The following is a 20,400-nucleotide window of genomic DNA, read 5'->3' on the forward strand; positions in this document are numbered from 1 at the left end:
AAAAAAAAAAAAAAAAAAAATGACCAGAGTGTTGCTGGTTTTTTCCCCAGGATTAACATGACTGATTTAAGGTTTTGACTTCTGGGTGCTACAGCTTCCTGGTAAAAAGAGGCCCAATGTTTGACAGTGTTTTATTTAGAGTTCCGGGTGTTATTTCTCCTGGGGATGAAGACACATTTATTTTTTCATTAGTTACCAATGGTACGCACAGAATTTGGATCAAGATGAGCACACAGCAAAAAGAAACGTCAACCCTTGGCAACGGGACTGCAGGATTTTGCAGTGACATGCGCAGCCCTGGTGAGTTACATCTAGATCCTTCCGTTTTCACAGCCACTTGTGTCAGGAGAGACACAACTCGAGAAGACACGTTCTCCGAACATGAAGCCCGTTAAGACACGGTGCTGTTTAGTCCTCAAGGGATGTGGCACTTATTAAAATCACAACAGCTCTGTTTTCCGCTGAGATGGACTTCACTTTTCCTTTGCTATTTTATTCACTCCTAAAGTATAACATTGTACCTCACCCGCACTCAGTCTTCAGATCTGTTACAAAATCAAGTTCAACTAAAAGGATGCTCCTAATTCTACCATCACCATGTGGCACCTGATCAAATCAGTTACACTGACTAAAATTATAAATAAAGGTATTTATGCAGGTTTGACATCTCATGTTTGCTTTTTTTTTTTTTTCTTTTTTTGCGGTACGCGGGCCTTTCACTGTTGTGGCCTCTCCCGTTGCGGAGCACAGGCTCCGGACGCGCAGGCTTAGCGGCCATGGCTCACGGGCCCAGCCGCCCCGCGGCATGTGGGATCCTCGCGGACCGGGGCACGAACCCGTATTCCCTGCATCGGCAGGCAGATTCTCAACCACTACGCCACCAGGGAAGCCCTCATGTTTGCATTTTTAATGATGGTGTACCCTATGCAAAATAATTCGGCCTGGAAACAATACACAAACAATAAGGCAGGGGAACCCCAAGAATAAGACTGCAACTTTACGTTGATAAATCTGATTTCTGTTTCTCACTTGCTTTATGACTTATTAAATTATTGAGGGATGTAAAGGAGAGAATCACATAATCCTTCTGATCCTCAGTTTTCTGAGTGCATAAAATCGCAACTAAAACATAGCACTTTTGGTAGGAAATTAAAATACAGAGTCCTTTCTATGGCAGTCTACTACAAAATTAAAAAAACTAAGATGTCACTTTAACCTTGTAACAGGCCTGTTACCCAGGGTCATCATGATTGACAATGGATGAACAGAAAAGAGTTTTGATATCACCACATCAGTACTTTTTATGGGGAAAAAGAAATAGTATTTTTTTTATTCTAACAGTGTTTTTCAAATTTAATTTTAAATATTAAAATTGTGTTGAATCTTGGCTCTGGGAGCACAGGGACCAGAGTCAACAGAAAATGAGTTCATTCACCTCCTCCAAGTGTCTGCCACCTGCCCCAGCTTTTCCCCCAGACAGTGTGACAATGACAAGAAAACCTCCTCGGAAGGCTTCCCAAGCGGCTCTCCTTTGCCCATGATAACTTTAGCTAGAAAGCTAGCGTTCTATTATGTTTGGACGGCTCTTAAAATTAATCGTTTTTAAATTTTCATTTTCTATGCAATTTTAAAATCCACTAAGAACTTTCTCTCCTTTCTCTCAAACCTCAAAGTACACCTCTCTCCAAAGCCTTCCCTGTCTCTAGGAAATTAAGCTCCAACCACACAACCTCCAAAACAAATAATTTTTTAAAATGTAACTTAGTAAGACATTACAAATCAGAAAAGGAATATAATACATTAAATTGCCGTTATTCTTATCGGGTAATATTTTTTCTAATTCTCATGTATGCGATTATTTTTCCATTATTGGTCATTTTTCATTTAAACAAGCTTGATGGGGAGCATCTGTCTACTTAATTACCTTTACAGAGAGAGGCAAACACAGTAATCCAGACACGAAAGAGCATTCTAAACCCTATGGAGTGATGATAGCAGAATGTTTCCAAAGCGACAAGGAAAAAAGAGCATGGCTTCCTATGTTCACATAATGCATTAATTTCATTCGTCAGCCAATAGTATCATGAAGCCCGAAACAGCAACCACATGCAAAGCCTGGGTCAGGTCTTGGCTTTCAATAGTGAGGGACTGAAGCCAGCCTTGGAAATACGCTCAGGGTTTTGTGAATGAAAAATGGCACCTGCCACATCAGTAGACAAAGGATGTGGCAGCCATCAAGCCATCACACTACAGCCGCCCAGACGGTGCGCCCTGAGGGAACTCAGGATGGAAGCAAACAGGATGCCCACCACCAAGCTCTCAGCCACTGCAGCCACCCCCAGACGTGCACCCTGAGGAGACTCAGGATGGGAAAGAACATGACACTGGCCCTAGATAGTTAAGGTGCAGATCAAAGGAACGATCTCAATGAGCCCAGACTCTTGCATCTGCCCATATAGAGAAAAGCGCTCTATTCCTTCACTTGAGATGTCTGGTTTGCTTTAATTAACAGTAACCCTTTGATGTTCCGACTACCTGGTTTTTCTTGCAAAAACTCCTCTCTATATCCTGGCTCCCCCCTTACCTCTTTGGAGCCATCTGAGAGGCTGACTTCAGGGCTCTGGGCTAGGGGCACTGCATGGAAGGACAGTAGGGCCCCTTGGGGAATGAACTCTGAGGAGAAGGCAAAAAAAGGAACAATAAAACCAAATATCAAGAACCTTCAAAAAGGATTGTATGACCTATAGTGACAGGTGATATCACTAATACTGAAAGCTTCCTACATTAATTTTTCTGGCAAAATATTCTTTTATAATATAGTATATACTTCCTAGGTGTAGGGGTGGTAAGGGAATGAGGCCAAAATGATCCTGTCCCAACACTAATATCTTCTAAGGGTGCATTAGCAAGAAACGCAGAAGTCCTCAGAAAGTCCTCGGAATAAAACATAATTCTCAACTTTTCAGTTGTGCATGTTTTCGGTCGACAGTAACAAGATTAAAGAGCGCCCCCTGCCATGCCATGACTGCAATGGTAAGGAGTGAGTCTTAAGCTAGAGCCTCAAATGCATTAGTCCCCCAGGACTCAGAGGGGTCACCCCACAGCCCATATGGGTCCTCCCATGTCTCTGTCGGCAACGGGGACGGCGTGGCCAGTAACATGCACTTTGCGTGTTGGCTGATCACAGCAAGGCCTTCGAGAGGGCTCAGGGTTCTTGGTGCTGGGGAGTGAACCCTCACTGTGCAGATACCTCCATCTGCCCAGAAAATCTCCTGCACCAGGAACGTGTGAGCCCTGCAGTGAAAGGGTTTGAGGCAATGCAGATTTAAAAGCTGAAGCCTTCTGCCCTCCTTTGTTTAGAATCAATCAATCCCATCTCCAACACATACTTAAAAGCTGAAAAAGCTGCCAGGCCTGAGAAGGGCTCTGCCCTTGTGCTGTGCTAGGCTGATACTCCCTGCAACCACCCATCAGCCGGACTCTGACTCCCGGGTGACCTTGACATGTCGAGTCAACAGCACCAGACGGCCGGAAGCAGGTGGGCAGGTGCAGCTCTTCCGGCAGGCGCCCGGTCAACTTCACTACTCTGCACTTTCTAGATTCTGTAACTGCTCAGCAGGATGGCACAGGACTCTGAGTAAAATTATGCACTGCAGCATAATGAATAATAAGCTCAAACCAGCGCTATCTGAGAAATGCAACACACTGGAGTTCCTCAAAAGCGGCATGCTTCTGGAATACATTTGCATGATCGCTCATCACCACACCCGAAGTGCCAACCCTTACCCCTGGGTACGTGTGTGTGAGCTTTCTCATCCGTCGGCAAAACAGCACGATGGGGCCAAGTTCATCATTTAGTGTTGCAGACATGACAGCATTCAGACATAGACCTGGGTTTCCAGTTGAGCAGATCCAAGGCAGAGAAGGGAGGTGGAAGGACTGATTGAGACACAGGGTGTATCAGCCAGAGAGCGAGGGAGGCTCAGACTCCTGTCTGCCCCTCCACCCTTCTCTGGAATTCTAGACTATGTAGACTCACAGAATTACGGTGCTGAAGGTCTTGCCTTCGTGCTGTCATCCCTCCGAATAGAATTATGAAGGGAGGATCCCTTCGATAAAAGCCGTCACTTGCTTTAAGTACGAGTCTCTCGATTTCAAGTGACAGAAAACCCAACTGGAAACGGCTTAAGCAAAATCTGGAACTCACTGGTTCACACAGCTGAAAGGTCAATGGAGCCCAGCTGGACTCAGGGGCTAGGGTGCGTGGTGTCATCAGGAATCATCCTCCACATCCCTCGGCCCTGCCCGTTTGCTGTGTTCTCAGGCCAGTTCACACCTCGTGGGGACAAAAAGGCTGCCAGCAGCATTAGGCTTGCATCTCACACTACCAAGCCCAGTGGGAAAGACGATTCTCCTCCCCTGCAGGCCTGCCACACCCCAAGTCCCAGGCAGAAACAATCCCTCTCTGGAACTCTGGGTTTCACACCTTGCCTTTCTCTTGCCTTTTTGGCCACGGTCTCACCTGCTCATCTGTTTCTTGCTTACCTGTGGCCTGAAGTCCAGGAAAATGTTTACACAGGGCTCAGTTTTACTAGAGTGGAATGAGACGTGAGGCAGGCTGCCGGCTGTACATCACAGACTCAGCCCACGTGTCCCCAGCCACCTGGCTGAGATTTACTGACACTAAACTCTGAGCTTCTGTGGCTCTTCAGTCTGCCTGGTATCTCCACTTCGTGCTACATGACTAAGAATGTTTCTTGCTGGCTTCTCTTCACCTCTATCACTTTTGGAAAGTTCGAGACTTGGTCCGATTTCCCACCCTGGCTGTGCTTGTGAGTCCCGGAATGCACTGCCTCCTCACACGTGTCCTAAACCGTGTCAATCCCGAAACACGCCTCGTGGATCAATAGACACACATGTGGAACCTCAAAGTGACTCCCAGGCATTTTTAAATTGCTCAGAACTCCCAGATTTATATATGCATCAGCCTCGGAGTCCCTTCCGGGGGCAGGATTCCCTAAGACCTACCATCAGCCCCCAGGAGAAGTGAGGGCGTTTCCTGATCCATTTCACAGGCCTATCAAGTTACTTAACAGCCCGGCAAGATCTGGAACCTGGGCACCCTGGTGCCTCACGTCATTGGTGCTCCTGGGTCTCCCAGTGGGAGAGGCCCCCAGTTCCCGCTCTGGAAATACCGGAGGCAGCAGGCCACACCCAAGGGGCCACCCCTCTGCCTCCCTGCTCAGGGTCCGGGGCTGCGGAGAAGCAGGCGGGGCTGCAGCTCCCGACCGACCGGGACCTCGGGGAGAAGCACCTTGGCACCACGCTCAGGAATGCGGGAGCATCGCAAGGTCCCCGCAGAATCAGCAAAAGACAAACTCGCCGGCGACGGTCCACACCTGGCCAGGTGGCCCCTCACCACCTCCTGCCGAGCCTGCGGAGGGGCTCCAAGCCCCTGAGCTGCAAGGCTCCTGTGGTCTAGTCATCAGTGAGACAGCTCAGCAGATGAACTGGAGAGTGACCTTGGGAGAGTCGTGTTGGTTTTGACTTGGGTCACTTTGGACCTGCCTGAGGGCGGAGGAGAGGTTTGGGACCAACGCCTGCTTCTGAGGAGGTGACAGGGCGCATGGCCACCTCTGCCACACCTGGCGCTGCCCCCCACAGAGAGAGGCTGCACAGATCTCCTCTAGGGACCCAGAGAAGGCCTTTCTGGAGTGAGGTACACAGGGACCCCGGGCCCCGGCCTGCAGCCGCCTTCCCTTCCAGACAGGCTCTTGAGTCAAGAGCAAATGCTTTAACTGACAGTCACTGGTTTTTTTGTTTTATGGGTTTTTGGTTTTTTTTTTTTTTTTTTTTGCTGTGGGAGATATTTTGAGAGGCTTCAGGACACAATGGAGAGGGCTTGAAATAAGGCCAGACCTGGTTAATATCTTGGATCGGCCACTGCCTTATTCTGTGACTTTGGGCAAGTTACTGAACTTCCCCGGGTCTCCTTTTTCTGATCTGCGAAATGAGAAAAATGAAATTCTACTTCCAAAGTGGGTGTCAGGATGGGAATGAGTATGTCTGAGCAGGTGAGCAGGTGTTCACTAAATACAAAAAGACGACGATCACTCCTGTTACTGCTGCATCATTCCTACTGCCTTTATTACATTTAATAGTAACATATCCAGGGCCCAACACACTCCTACGTGTGCATCCGAGAGCTCTAACAGCCCTAAGACATCTGATAGGGAGCTTCATGACTTTCTCTCCGCAGTAAATTTGTCCAGGTGCTTTGAAAACATATCCAGATAAATTGGGGGGTAGCTTAATTGAGAGTTGAAATATATAAATCCCTCCCAGCATAACTGCAAATCTGAATTACGGTGCTGCATTTTACTATTAACACATAAGCCATATAAGCTTCCTGCTTTATACTTAAAAAAGAATGCCTTTTGAGATGCTCAATGCTTTGCACAAAGATCTACAAACTATGCTTAAAACAGCTCACTGGGAAGAGAATATCCAGCAAAATCCTCCCCATTCTGAAAAAGGTAGAAAATAAAGCGTGAAGTTGAGAATTCCTCTTTCTGACTGCCTTAACCAAGTCAGGCATCCATGGCTCTGTACAGCTCATCATCATTAACAAATCATGAACGAAGACCCAGACGGTGACAGGCAAGCCCATGTGCACATAGCACAAGTGAGGGGGCTGGAGAGATGATGAAGGACAGCAGTGACATCGACCTCTAAGGACCGGAATGTTGAGTTAAAGCCAAGAAGCTGAGAATTGATAGAGGAAATGTAAATTTTGGCTTTTCAGTAAAACACACACGCATGAGAGTGGGATGATGAAGACTTGGCTTGGCAATACCTGAGTAAAATAATTGCGAGGGTTGCAATTTTAAGAGGCATAAATGAGAGCAGAACATAGGACTCAGAGGAAGTAACAGGTCCCCCTACCATGAGCTGAGTAGGTGACACCTGGAGCAGTCTAAGGAGGGCACAGCCAGGGTCAACCCAGGAAACAACTGGATGAGGACGGCTGAGATGCTCAAGGTCTAGACCATTTCACACAAAACACAGATAGGACCGTTAAGCCTGAAGCAGAGACCTGAGAAGGGAAGGAGAGCTGCCTTCAAACTGGTAAAGGATGGAATGTACAGGAGGCCCAAGGATGCGGGTTGCTCCAGGATCAGCAGGTGTATCCAGGTGACTGGGGTATCCGGGTCATGCCACAAGGAGCAGATTCAGAGCAACTAGAGCCCCAGCTGTGACTGACAAATATCACACGGGCTGCCCAGTGAGACACAAGTCCTGCTCCACCCCGAGTAGGAGGAGGCCTCCCTTCTGTGGACGGTCCAGAGGGGATTCTGTAATTCCAAGGGTCCATGCTAGTCTCTCTTCTGTATTACAAACCCAGGAAGGGGCTGGGAAATAGCACAGTAAGACCCATGAGAGCTCACTGAGACTGGCTGAAGTATTCTGATCATCTCTTTTGTTGTTTGATAAACCACAGAAGAGTGGCACTTTGAAGATCTTGTTTTTTCCACTAAGGCAGCTGTGATGCTCAAAGAACAGAACCTGGGCTCTGGAACTGGCTAAGGCCTCAAAATAAACACAGCACCCGATGGTGAAGACTAGTATTTATGGGGCATCTCACAGCACGCTGGCTGTGGATGTGATGCTCCGTGGTCTACACATGTATTCTTTCATGGGTTGATTGTGTTCTGCCATTTCAGAAATGATTTCAGGTAGGTTGCAAGGATACATAAAATATGTGTAGACCTAACTGAATTAAAAGTTGAAATGAGAGCACACAGAAATATAGGGAAGGAAAACAAAATGGGTACAGGGTTAATTTGGTGTTCATGACTTCTGGGAGGCACATAGAGACAGTCATCCCATTTTACACATGAGTCAACTGAGGCTCACAGGCTGAATAACTTCCTAAAGTCAAACACCTAACCAAGCATACGGGCTGGGATTTTATTCAAGGTCTGACTGACCGCAAAGCTGGTCCTTTCTGATGGAACATCATTGCCTCAGGGAGAGCTGAGGATGAAGTGACACTGATTACCTTCTTGCTGACTAGGCTGAGACCAAGGGCATGGGATGCAGAGTCGATTTTTTTGCAGACCAATCACATAGAATGATTCCTATCTTAAAGCCCAGCACAGTGGCCTCACATACATGCTTACTGTATACTTGTTGACAAGGATAATGCCCAGAACAATTTAACATTTTAAAACCAATCCAGAGAATATAATAGAAATGTAACAACCATGAAGCTCTATTTGCCCTTCAGGTAGCTGTTATGTGTGTTTCCTCATAGCTATGGTATTTAACATTTTATAGAAGGCTTTTGATGTATGAAAGCAAAATCATCGTTAATGGGATTTTTCCTTCTTTAGGGCTGAAGACAGTTGACTCCTTTAGGAGTGAGACATTGGCTAAGATAACCAGGGCCATGAGTCAAATATATACTTTCCAGCCTAAACATCTGCTTCACGTTAATAACAGAGTTTGGTTATTTAGCAATTGTTTATATGTAAAGAGAAGGATGACGAATCACAGTATCAAAATGCGCTTCTAAAGCCTCCTTCCTAAAGGCGGCACCTCAAGCTGGTGGAGGAATAAGACGTGAAGATCACCTTCCTCCCCACAAATACATCAAAACTACATCTACATGTGGAACAGCTCCTACAGAACACCTACTGAACGCTGGCAGAAGACCTCAGACCTCCCAAGAGGCAAGAAACTGTCCCCACGTGATCCAGGGACAACTTCCTCAGGAGAACGCACGGCACACCTCAGGCTGCTGCCACGTCACACTGGCCTCTGCCACCACAGGCCCGCCCCGCATCCGTACCCCTCCCTCCCCCCCACCCCCGGCCTGAGTGAGCCAGAGCCCCCGAAGCAGCTGCTCCTTTAACCCCATCCTGTCTGAGCGAAGAACAGACGCCCCCCCCCGCGACCTATACGCAGAGGCGGGGCCAAATCCAAAGCTGAGCCCCGGGAGCTGTGCGAACAAAGAAGAGAAAGGGAAATCTCTCCCAGCAGCCTCAGGAGCAGCAGATTAAAGCTCCACAATCAACCTGATGTACCTGCATCTGTGGAACACCTGAATAGACAACGAATCATCCTAAACTGAGGTGGTGGGCTCTGGGAGCAACTGTAGACTTGGGGTTTGCTTTCTGCATCTAACTTGTTTCTGGTTTTATGTTTAGCTTAGTTTAGTATTTAGAGCTTATTACCACTGGTAGATTTGTTAACTGATTTGGTTGCTCTCTTCCTTTTTTTTAACATATATGTATATGTTTTCCCTTTTCCTCTTTTTGTGAGTGTGTATGTGTATGCTTCTTTGTGTGATTCTGTCTCTATAGCTTTGCTTTTGCCATTATTCCTAGGGTTCTGATTGTCTGTTTTTTGTTTTTTTAGGGGTTTTAAGTATAGTTTTTAGAACTTGTTACCATTGGTGGATTTGTTTTTTGGTTTGGTTGCTCTCTCTTTCTGTTTTTATTTATTACTTTTTAATTTTTTAATTTTTAATATTTTTTACTTTAATAACTTTATTTTATTTACTTTTTTCCTTTCTTTCTTTTTTTTTTCTCCCTTTTCCTCCTGGCCATGAGGCTGACAGGGTCTTGGTGCTCTGGCCTGGTATCAGGCCCGAGCCTCTGAGGTGGGAGAGCCGAGTTCAGGACATTGGTCCACCAGAGACATCCTGGCCCCATGTAATATCAAACGGCAAAAGCTCTCCCAGAGATCTCCATCTCAATGTCAAGACCCAGGTCCACTCAATGACCAGCAAGCTACAGTGCTTTAATACCCTATGCCAAACAACTAGCAAGATAGGAATACAACCCCACCCATTAGCACAGAGGCTGCCTAAAATCATAATAAGGTCACAGACACCCCAAAACACACCACCAGACGTAGTCCTGCCCACCAGAAAGACAAGATCCAGCCTCATCCACCAGAACACAAGCACCAGTCCCCTCCATCAGGTAGCCTACACAAACCATTGAACCAACCTTACCCACTGGGAACAGACACCAAAAACAATGGGAACTACGAACCTGCAGCCTGCAAAAAGGAGACCACAAACACAGTAAGTTAAGCAAAATGAGAAGACTGAGAAACACACGGCAGATGAAGGAGCAAGGTAAAAACCCACAGGAACAAACAAATGAAGAGAAAATAGGTGGGGCTTCCCTGGTGGCACAGTGGTTAAGAATCTGCCTGCCAATGCAGGGGACATGGGTTTGAGCCCTGGTCTGGGAAGATCCCACATGCCACAGAGCAACTAAGCCCGTGCGCCACAACTACTGAGCCTGTGCTTTAGAGCCCGTGCGTTGCAACTACTGAAGCCCGTATGCCACAACTGCTGAGCCCACAAGCCACAACTACTGAAGCCCATGTGCCTAGAGCCCGTGCTCCACAACAAGAGAAGCCACCGCAATGAGAAGCCCGCACACTGCAACTAAGAGTAGACCCCACTCACTGCAACTAGAGAAAGCCTGTGCGCAGCAACAAAGACCCAATGCAGCCAAAACTAAATAAATAAATAAATTTATTTAAAAAAAAAAAAAAGAAACTAGTACTTTAAAAAAAGAGGAAATAGGCAGTCTACCTGAAAAAGAATTCAGAGTAATGATAGTAAAGATGATCCAAAATCTTGGAAACAGAATGGAGAAAATACAAGAAATGTTTGACAAGGACCTAGAAGAACTAAAGAGCAAACAAACAATGATGAACAACACAATAAATGAAATTAAAAATTCTTTAGAAGCAATCAATAGCAGAATAATGAGGCAGAAGAACGGATAAGTGACCTGGAAGATAAAATAGCGGAAATAACTACCGCAGAGCAAAATAGAGAAAAAAGAATGAAAAGAATTGAGGACAATCTCAGAGACCTCTGGGACAACATTAAACTCACCAACATTCGAATTATAGGGGTCCCAGAAGAAGAGAAAAAGAAAGGGACTGAGAAAATATTTGAAGAGATTATAGTTGAAAACTTCCCTAACATGAAAAGGAAATAGTCAATCAAGCCCAGGAAGCACAGAGATTCCCATACAGGATAAATCCAAGGAGAAACATGCCAAGACACATATTAATCAAACTATCAAAAATTAAATACAAAGAAAAAATATTAAAACCAGCAACGGAAAAGCAACAATTAACATACAAGGGAATCCCGATAAGGTTAACAGCTGATCTTTCAGCAGAAACTCTGCAAGTCAGAAGGGTGTGGCAGGACATATGTAAAGTGATGAAAGGGAAAAACCTACAACCAAGATTACTCTACCCAGCAAGGATCTCATTCAGATTCGATGGCGAAATTAAAACCTTTACAAACAAACAAAAGCTAAGAGAATTCAGCACCACCAAACCAGCTTTACAACAAACGCTAAAGGAACTTCTCTAGGCAGGAAACACAAGAAGGAAAAGACTTACAATAACAAACCCAAAACAATTAAGAAAATAGCAATAGAAACATACATATCGATAACTACCTTAAATGTAAATGGATTAAATGCTCCAACCAAAAGACAGAGACTGGCTGAATGGATACAAAAACAAGACCCATATATATGTTGTCTACAAGACCCACTTCAGACCTAGGGACACATACAGACTGAAAGTGAGGGGATGGAAAAAGATATTCCACACAAATGGAAATCAAAAGAAAGCTGGAGTAGCAATTCTCATACCAGACAAAATAGACTTTAAAATAAAGACTATTACAAGAGACAAAGAAGGACACTACATAATGATCAAGGGATCAATCCAAGAAGAAGACATAATAATTGCAAATATTTATGCACCCAACATAAGAGCACCTCAATACATAAGGCAAATGATAACAGCCATAAAAGGGGAAATCAACAGTAACACAATCATAGTAAGGGACTTTAACACCCCACTTTCACCAATGGAAAGATCATCCAAAATGAAAATAAATAAGGAAACACAAGCTTTAAATGATACATTAAACAAGATGGACTTAACTGATATTTATAGGACATTCCATCTATTACAAATGGAATCACATTCCATTTGTAATCCAAAAACAGCAGATTACACTTTCTTCTCAATTGCTCATGGAACATTCTCCAGGATAGATCATATCTTGGATCACAAATGAAGCCTTGGTACATTTAAGAAAACTGAAATTGTATCAAGTACCTTTTCCAACCACAGCGCTATGAGACTAGATATCAATTACAGGAAAAAATCTTTAAAAAATACAAACACATGGAGGCTAAACAATACACTACTAAATAACCAAGAGATCACTGAAGAAATCAGAGGAAATCAAAAAATACCTAGAGACAAATGACAATGAAAACACGGCAACCCAAAATCTATGGGAGGCAGCAAAAGCAGTTCTAAGACGGAAGTTTATAGCAATACAATCCTACCTCAAGTAACAATTAACATCTAACATAAACAACCTAACCTTACACCTAAAGCAATTAGAGAAAGAAGATCAAAAAACCCCCAAAGTTAGCAGAAGGAAAGAAATCATAAAGATCAGATCACAAATAAATGAAAAAGAAATGAAGGAAACGATAGCAAAGATCAATAAAACTAAAAGCTGGTTCTTTGAGAAGACAAACGAAATTGATAAACCATTAGCCAGACTTATCAAGAAAAAAAGGGAGAAGACTCAGATCAATAGAATTAGAAATGAAAAAGGAGAAGTAAAAACTGACACTTCAGAAATACAGAGGGTCATGAGACATTACTACAAGCAACTATATGCCAATAAAATGGAAAACCTGGAGGAAATGGACAAATTCTTAGAAAAGCACAACCTTCTGAGACTGAACCAGGAAGAAATAGAAAACAGAAACAGACCAATCACAAGCACTGAAATTGAAACTGTTATTAAAAGTCTTTCAACAAACAAAAGCCCAGGACCAGATGGCTTCACAGGCGAATTCTATCAAACATTTAGAGAAGAGCTAACACCTATCCTTCTCAATCTCTTCCAAAATATAGCAGAGGGGGGAACACTCCCAAACTCATTCTACGAGGCCACCATCACCCTGATACCAAAACCAGACAAGGATGTCACAAAAAAAGAAAACTACAGGCCAATATCACTGATGAACATAGATGCAAAAATCCTCAACAAAATACTAGCAAACAGAATCCAACAGCACATTAAAGAATCATACACCATGATTAAGCAGGGTTTATCTGAGGGATGCTAGGATTCTTCAATAAATGCAAATCAATCAATGTGATACACCATACTAATAAATTGAAGGAGAAAGACCATATGATCATCTCAATAGATGCAGAAAAAGCTTTTGACAAAATTCAACACCAATTTATGATAAAAAATCCTCAGAATGTAGGCATCGAGCTAACTTACCTCAACATAATAAAGGCCATATATGACAAACCCACAGCCAACATCACTCTCAATGGTGAAAAACAAACAATTTCCACTAAAATCAAGAAAAAGAAAAGGTTGCCCACCCTCACCACTATTATTCAACATAGTTTTAGAAGTTTTAGCCACAGCAATCAGAGAAGAAAAAGACATAAAAGGAATCCAAATCAGAAAAGAAGAAGTAAAGCTGTCACTGTTTGCAGATGATGTGATACTATACATAGAGAATCCTAAAGATGCTACCAGAAAACTACTAGAGCTAATCAATGATTTTGGTAAAGTACCAGGATACAAAATTAATGCACAGAGATCTCTGGCATTCCTATACACTAATGATGAAAAATCTGAAAGAGAAATTAAGGAAACACTCCCATTTACCATTGCAACAAAAAGAATAAAACACCTAGGAATAAACCTACCTAAGGAGACAAAAGACCTGCATGCAGAAAACTATAAGACGCTGATGAAAGAAATTAAAGATGATACAAACAGATGGAGAGATATACCACCTTCTTGGGTTGGAAGAATCAACACTGTGAAAATGACTATACTACCCAAAGCAATCTACAGATTCAATGCAATCCCTATCAAACTACCAATGGCATTTTTCACAGAACTAGAACAAAAAATTTCACAATTTGTATGGAAACACAAAAGACCCCAACAGCCAAAACAATCTTGAGAAAGAGAAATGGAGCTGGAGGAATCAGGCTCCCGGACTTCAGACTATACTACAAAGCTACAGTAATCAAGACAGTATGGTACTGGCACAAAAACAGAAATATAGATCAGTGGAACAGGATAGAAAGCCCAGAGATAAACCCATGCACATATGGTCACCTTATCTCTGATAAAGGAAGCAAGAACATACAGTGGAGAAAAGACAGCCTCTTCAATAGTGGTGCTGGGAAACCTGGACAGCTACGTGTAAAAGAATGAAATTAGAACACTCCCTAACACCGTACACAAAAATAACCTCAAAATGGATTAAAGACCTAAATGTAAGGCCAGACACTATAAATCTCTTAGAGGAAGAGATAGGCAGAACACTCCATGACATAAATCACAGCAAGATCTTTTTTGACCCACCTCCTAGAGAAATGGAAATAAAAACAAAAATAAACAAATGAGACCTATTGAAACTTAAAATCTTTTGCACAGCAAAGGAAACCATAAACAGGACGAAAAGACAACCCTCAGAATGGGAGAAAATATTTGCAAACGAAGCAACTGACAAAGGATTAATCTCCAAAATATACAAGCAGCTCATGCAGCTCAATATCAGAAAAACAAACAACCCAATCCAAAAATGGGCAGAAGACCTAAATAGACATTTCTCCAGAAAGATACAGACTGCCAACAAACACATTAAAGGATGCTCAACATCACTAATCATTAGAGAAATGCAAATCAAAACTACAATGAGGTATCACCTCACACCCGTCAGAATGGCCATCATCAAAAAATCTACAAACAATAAATGCTGGAGAAGGTGTGGAGAAAAGGGAACCCTCTTGCACTGTTGGTGGGAATGTAAATTGATACAGTCACTATGGAGAACAGTATGGAGTTTCCTTTAAAAACTAAATATAGAACTACCATACGACCCAGCAATCCCACTACTGGGCATATACCCTGAGAAAACCATAATTCAAAAAGTCATGTACCACAATGTTCACTGCAGCTCTATTTACAATAGCCAGGACATGGAAGTAACCTAAGTGTCCATCAACAGATGAATGGACAAAGAAGATGTGGCACATATATACAATGGAGTATTACTCAGCCATAAAAAGAAACAAAAGTGAGCTATTTGTAGTGAGGTGGATGGACCTAGAGTCTGTCATACAGAGTGAAGTAAGTCAGAAAGAGAGAAACAAATACCGTATGCTAACATATATATATGGAGTCTAAAATGGTTGTGAAGCACCTAGGGGCAGGACAGGAATAAAGACGCAGACACAGAGAATGGACCTGAGGACACGGCGGACAGGAAGGGTAAACCGGGACGAAGTTGAGAGAGTAGCATGGACATATATACACTACCAAATGTAAAACAGATAGCTAGTGGAAAGCAGCCGCATAGCACAGGGAGATCAGCTCGGTGCTTTGTGTCCACCTAGAGGGGTGGGATATGGAGGGTGGGAGGGAGGTGCAAGAGGGAGGGGATATGGGGATAGAGGTATACGTATAGCTGATTCAGTTTGTTATACAGCAGAAGCTAACACAACCATGTAAAGCAATTATACTCCAATAAAAATGTTAAAAAAAATACTCTGACATAAGGGGATTTATAAACACCAGGCGCTATTATTACAGTGCATTTGCTACTGCTGCTTATAAATTAAATGGAGACACCAGGCAGAACTCATCAAGACCAATTCTAAAAACCTTCTTAGTTAAGAACAGTTTAATAGTGCACAGCCTGATGGTAGGGAATGAAATCCAGATTACGATTTCCTTTCCCTTTTACATAATATTGTTGGATTTAATTCATTTAAGAAATAGTTACAGAACATCTTCTGTGTGCGTGACCCCGTAGGGACACAAAGATGAATAAAAACAAGTCCAGGCTTGGAGGTGTAGAGTCAGTCCACACCAATCCTTGGTACAATTTACTGATGGTCACAGAGCAAATTTATTTTCCAAAGGTGACCACTACAGTACCTCTCATCCGACAAGTCCTTCCTGAACCTTCCATTCATCCATCAGGAGGTGGAATATGATACCCCTCTTTGTGAGTCTGTGTGTGTGTGGGTGGAAGTGGAGGGATTGGGGGAGGGAAGGGCACTCGGTGAGAAGGGCACAGCCGAGGGCGGGCTGGGAATGAAAAATCCACAATATGGGATGTATGAAATAGTACTGTGGGAGATTAGGACTCAGGTGAGGTGGGTCTATATTTGTGCTGTCCTATATGATAGCCTCGAGTCACATGCGGCTACTTAAATGTAAGTGAATTAAAATTCAATAGAATTAAAACCTCAGCCACACTAGCCCTGTTCCAAGTGCTGGGAGGGCTCCCATATTGGACAAGGTGGATACAGAGCATTTACATCAGTGCTGGGCTCTGACGTACGTCTCCTTGTCGCCCAGGCAGCAGTGTCCCACTGCGGGCTTCTGAGACAGTGGGACCTGGTGCTGTGTCTGGGGAATCAACCAGAGAGCAGGTTAGTTAGGTGGACAGAGGATACGTTTGTCACCAGCCGCCAGTGAGGAGTAGCATTGGAGAACAAAAAGTCTGCGGATTTCAAGACAGCCCAGGCTGGGGAAAACAGACGGGCCAGAGTCACCAGATAGCTGGTGATTTACTTATCAGTTCCATAGAGTATGAAAACGGTTCCGTTACGGTACAGGGCTCGCTGGAGACTTGCAAAAACCAAAGGCAGCTTTAGGTGGTTTGGAAGAAAAATCAAAGGACTGGAAAGTGAAGGAGCAGGGGTGGAAAGGAAGAGGTGGCCAGGAGAGGGGACAGCAAGTGCCCCCTCATCACACCCCCAGGGTGGGGCTGGCGACCATGGTACCCACTGGCAGATGGGTGGTCACTGTCGTAAGAGGGGAGAATATCTCTCAGTCAGTGGCGGGACGGCGAGTAAACAATCAATTACGCTAACAACTGCTTCTCTGTATCGGACTGAAAAGAAATGGTAGGAGCAGCTACAGAGACACTCACAAATAAGAACAGGAAAAGTCATTAGTGTTTGAAATAAAAACCAACAGTTTCAGATACAGAGAATGGGCTTTCCAGAGGGCTTGCAGGGATCCAGATGAGATTTCCTGCCATTTCTTTTCCTGGTACCCACCACTCTTACTGTCCTGAATTCCATCACTGATTTTTTTTTTTTTTTTTTTTTGCGGTACGCGGGTCTCTCACTGTTGTGGCCTCTCCCGTTGCGGAGCACAGGCTCCGGACGTGCAGGCTAAGCGGCCATGGCTCACGGGCCCAGCCGCTCCGCGGCATGTGGGATCTTCCCGGACCGGGGCACGAACCCACGTCCCCTGCATCAGCAGGCGGACTCTCAACCACTGCGCCACCAGGGAAGCCCCATCACTGATCGTTTAAGCTGATGATCACAGGGCTCTGTATTCTGAGGCTTAAACACAAGTTGACAAGAGACTTTCAGCTGGCTGCGTTCCGCACCAGCATCTCTCCCCACCCCTCAGTGGGACTGAACATTTTCCCCACCTTGGCTCCTTCAGAGAGACCTAGGAAAGGCAGGATGTCCTTATGCGTTGCCACAGACTCTGCTGTCCCCTTCTCATCCTAGCACAGCTGACCAAAGTCCCGACATGCAACGGAGTGCTACACTGGGGGAAAGAATGGATCACAACATCATCAATTCTTTGTGAGACTGAATAAGGAAACACTCCAGTAGCCCAGACTTATAAGTAACCCACGTAAACCGACAATTCAGACCTCGGTGTACGGTGCCGAGCAGGTAGCTGAATCTTGGCAGGGAGGAGGCTAAATAAGAAAATACCAAACTTGCGTTGCACAGGCGTTAGGATGTCTCCCCTCAGTAAAAGCATCTCACAAAGATTTCTCCATTCCCCTTTCTACTGGGGAAGCTTAACACCCCCTCCAGCTCAAAGGGAATGTGTTTTGCTTATCAACTTCTCCCCCCCGACCGCCAAAAAAACTGGTTCCTAACTTATCTGAGAATAGGAGACAAAAAGAAATCTTTTGTGTTACAGAGCACGTTTAAAATATCTTGCACTTTCTTGCATAGTTAAAAGTACGCAAGATTGCCATACTTCTTATTCACAAGCGTTTGCACTTTCCAGAAGTGCGATTTTTAAGAGCTCCACAAAGGTTCCCCCAAATTGTTTTCTCCTTAAAAAGCATAAAGACAAGCCAGCGCTGGTGGTTTTCTTTTCCTTCTGACTCTGTAAATACGCACGGCATCTCTTTAGACAAATGCCAAAGAGGACTCTTGTTTACGTGCATATTTCAAGACGGCTTCACTCGTACAGCAAAAAGCCCACCTCTCTTAAAAGATGAGGAATCTGTGGGACACACAAGGGGCCTTCCCCACCTCCTGGTGGTCTCCCAGCACTGGCTTACCTTGGGGTGCTCCGGTTTGGTTGGATTTCCCCAGGACCCGTAAATGTGAGGTCCTGGGGATGGGATACCTGTTAGCATGGGTCAGGTGGGGACAGGGTCTCCGTGCAGGGCAGTCAGAGAAGAATCCCACCAGCGCAGGCCAGCATGATGCTTACTTCGTTCTAGGTGCTTTAGGTCTATTAATTCGTATTCTCCCCACAAGGCTGTGAAGTAGGCCTTATTCCTTTGCCCCCATTTTACAGAAGAGGAGAGAGGCCTTGAGGTCACCAGCATCGAGGGTGGAGGCGAGGTGTGAGCCCAGGCAGGCTGGTGGCCCAGGCTGTGTTTTCATCACGACGCCCTACCACCTGCCCCAGAAGGACGTGCATCTTCCGTGCACATAAACCATCTAACCACACAGATCTCCTAACTTAACGTTGGCCTCTGTGAGACGTGAAGGCCGCATTGTAAAGTGGCAGAGCAGCAGAAAAGGTAGACACGTTACAGAAGATGGATTACGGCTTGGACACAACAGCCCAGGTATGGCTAGTAAATTAGGGCAGATGAGATCTGCAACGGAAGACGACCCCAGCTGGAGACAGGCTGGCCCGCCCCACCTCCTCCTCTGGCTGTTCTCAGGCCCTCCCCCGACAAATCATTAACAACTCTTGAAAGTTACTCAGTTACCCATCACTCCTCCCTTCCCACCACTCCTGAAAACATCACTGCCCTCGCTCCATCACTGTTTGCTTGAGGAGATTCATGACTGACTGGTCTAAACAGTCAAGACAAAGTGCAGAAATCATCTTCTACAAGTTTAATGACGCTCAGAAAAAATGGTACGCTCTCCTGTGTTGAGCTGTGACGCATGTACACTTGTACATGACATGTATATTTCGAGGGCGCCCAGAAGGGAGCCGTGCCCCCCAGGGGTAATCTCATCCAGTGACAGGACCACGGCTCCTGAGACAACCTCTCTGAGGGCAACTGCTGAGAGTGGCTGGTGATATCTCACTTTCCTTCACAACTGGTGAAGCCTAGACTAGTACCTGACTGCAAATTTGCCATCGGTCAGGCTTGGTCCAGAGCCTGGAAGCCCCCGTGCTGAGTGGATAACTGGGTGGGTGGAGGGAGCTTGCTAGGGCTGCCCCACAGGAGGGCAAAGCATGAAGCCTGGACTTTTCATAGACAAAGGTCAAGGAGCATCCTGAACATGAATCCTAGGAAAGCAAGGCAGCAACGATTTTAGGATCTTACTTGTAGTTTTTCTCCCAGAATTTCACTGGCCTGACATACGATGTGATAAAAATGACACTCCCGAGAAACGGGCTCAGTGGAGTAGAAAAGATCGACGTGGCAAACGCCTGAAAGAAAAGCATGGCAGAATCTGAGGATTTTGAGTTAAGGAAAAAAAAGAAGTGGTCATGATTATTCTTCCACATAGTATTTGCGATTTTGACTAGTTTATATGAAAGCCATTTTCTCACCAAGGAAAGAAAGAAGGGCCTACCCGTGATCTCTCTATGTACATATTTGGAAATATAAAACTTTCAATAATATCCTGCTAGGTCTCATTTCACCACCATGAAAACCAAATGATTCTCATAAAAATCCCAGCAGTCTCAGCATGATTTGTGGCAAAGATTTAATATCTAAGATTTGAAAAGAACAGTTTCTTTTTACTGAGATATTGTTAGCTGAACCAAACACACTGTGGTACATTTACTAAAGTATCAAGCAGCTTTATAAATAATAAAAATTAAATTACACTTTGAAAGTAAATAAACAGCATTGTTTGGGAAGACAGCATCTCTATTCCTCAAAGAATCTTTTCCCACTATTCAAAAATATGTATTTTTTTATCATACACTGAACACTAATGGCTCGATTTAACTCATGTCTGGTTTATAAGCTAAAAATGTATACTCAAGTCACAGCATGCCGTGGGCTAAGCCACCAC

General features: G+C 44.4%; 1 protein-coding gene across 1 annotated transcript in view; it reads right to left on the reverse strand.

The window, feature by feature from the left end:
* PCNX2 (pecanex 2) overlaps positions 1 to 20,400 on the reverse strand; it is a 278,141-nt gene that overhangs the window by 67,038 nt on the left and 190,703 nt on the right. The window contains exon 24 of the mRNA XM_029200853.1: positions 19,698 to 19,827. Coding sequence (XP_029056686.1) covers positions 19,698 to 19,827 — 130 coding nt within the window. The remainder of the gene's footprint in view (positions 1 to 19,697; positions 19,828 to 20,400) is intronic.

The sequence above is a fragment of the Monodon monoceros genome, unplaced genomic scaffold, assembly GCF_005190385.1.
Source record: "Monodon monoceros isolate NGI ecotype Baffin Bay Population unplaced genomic scaffold, NGI_Narwhal_1 Super_Scaffold_4, whole genome shotgun sequence".
NCBI lineage: Eukaryota > Metazoa > Chordata > Mammalia > Artiodactyla > Monodontidae > Monodon > Monodon monoceros.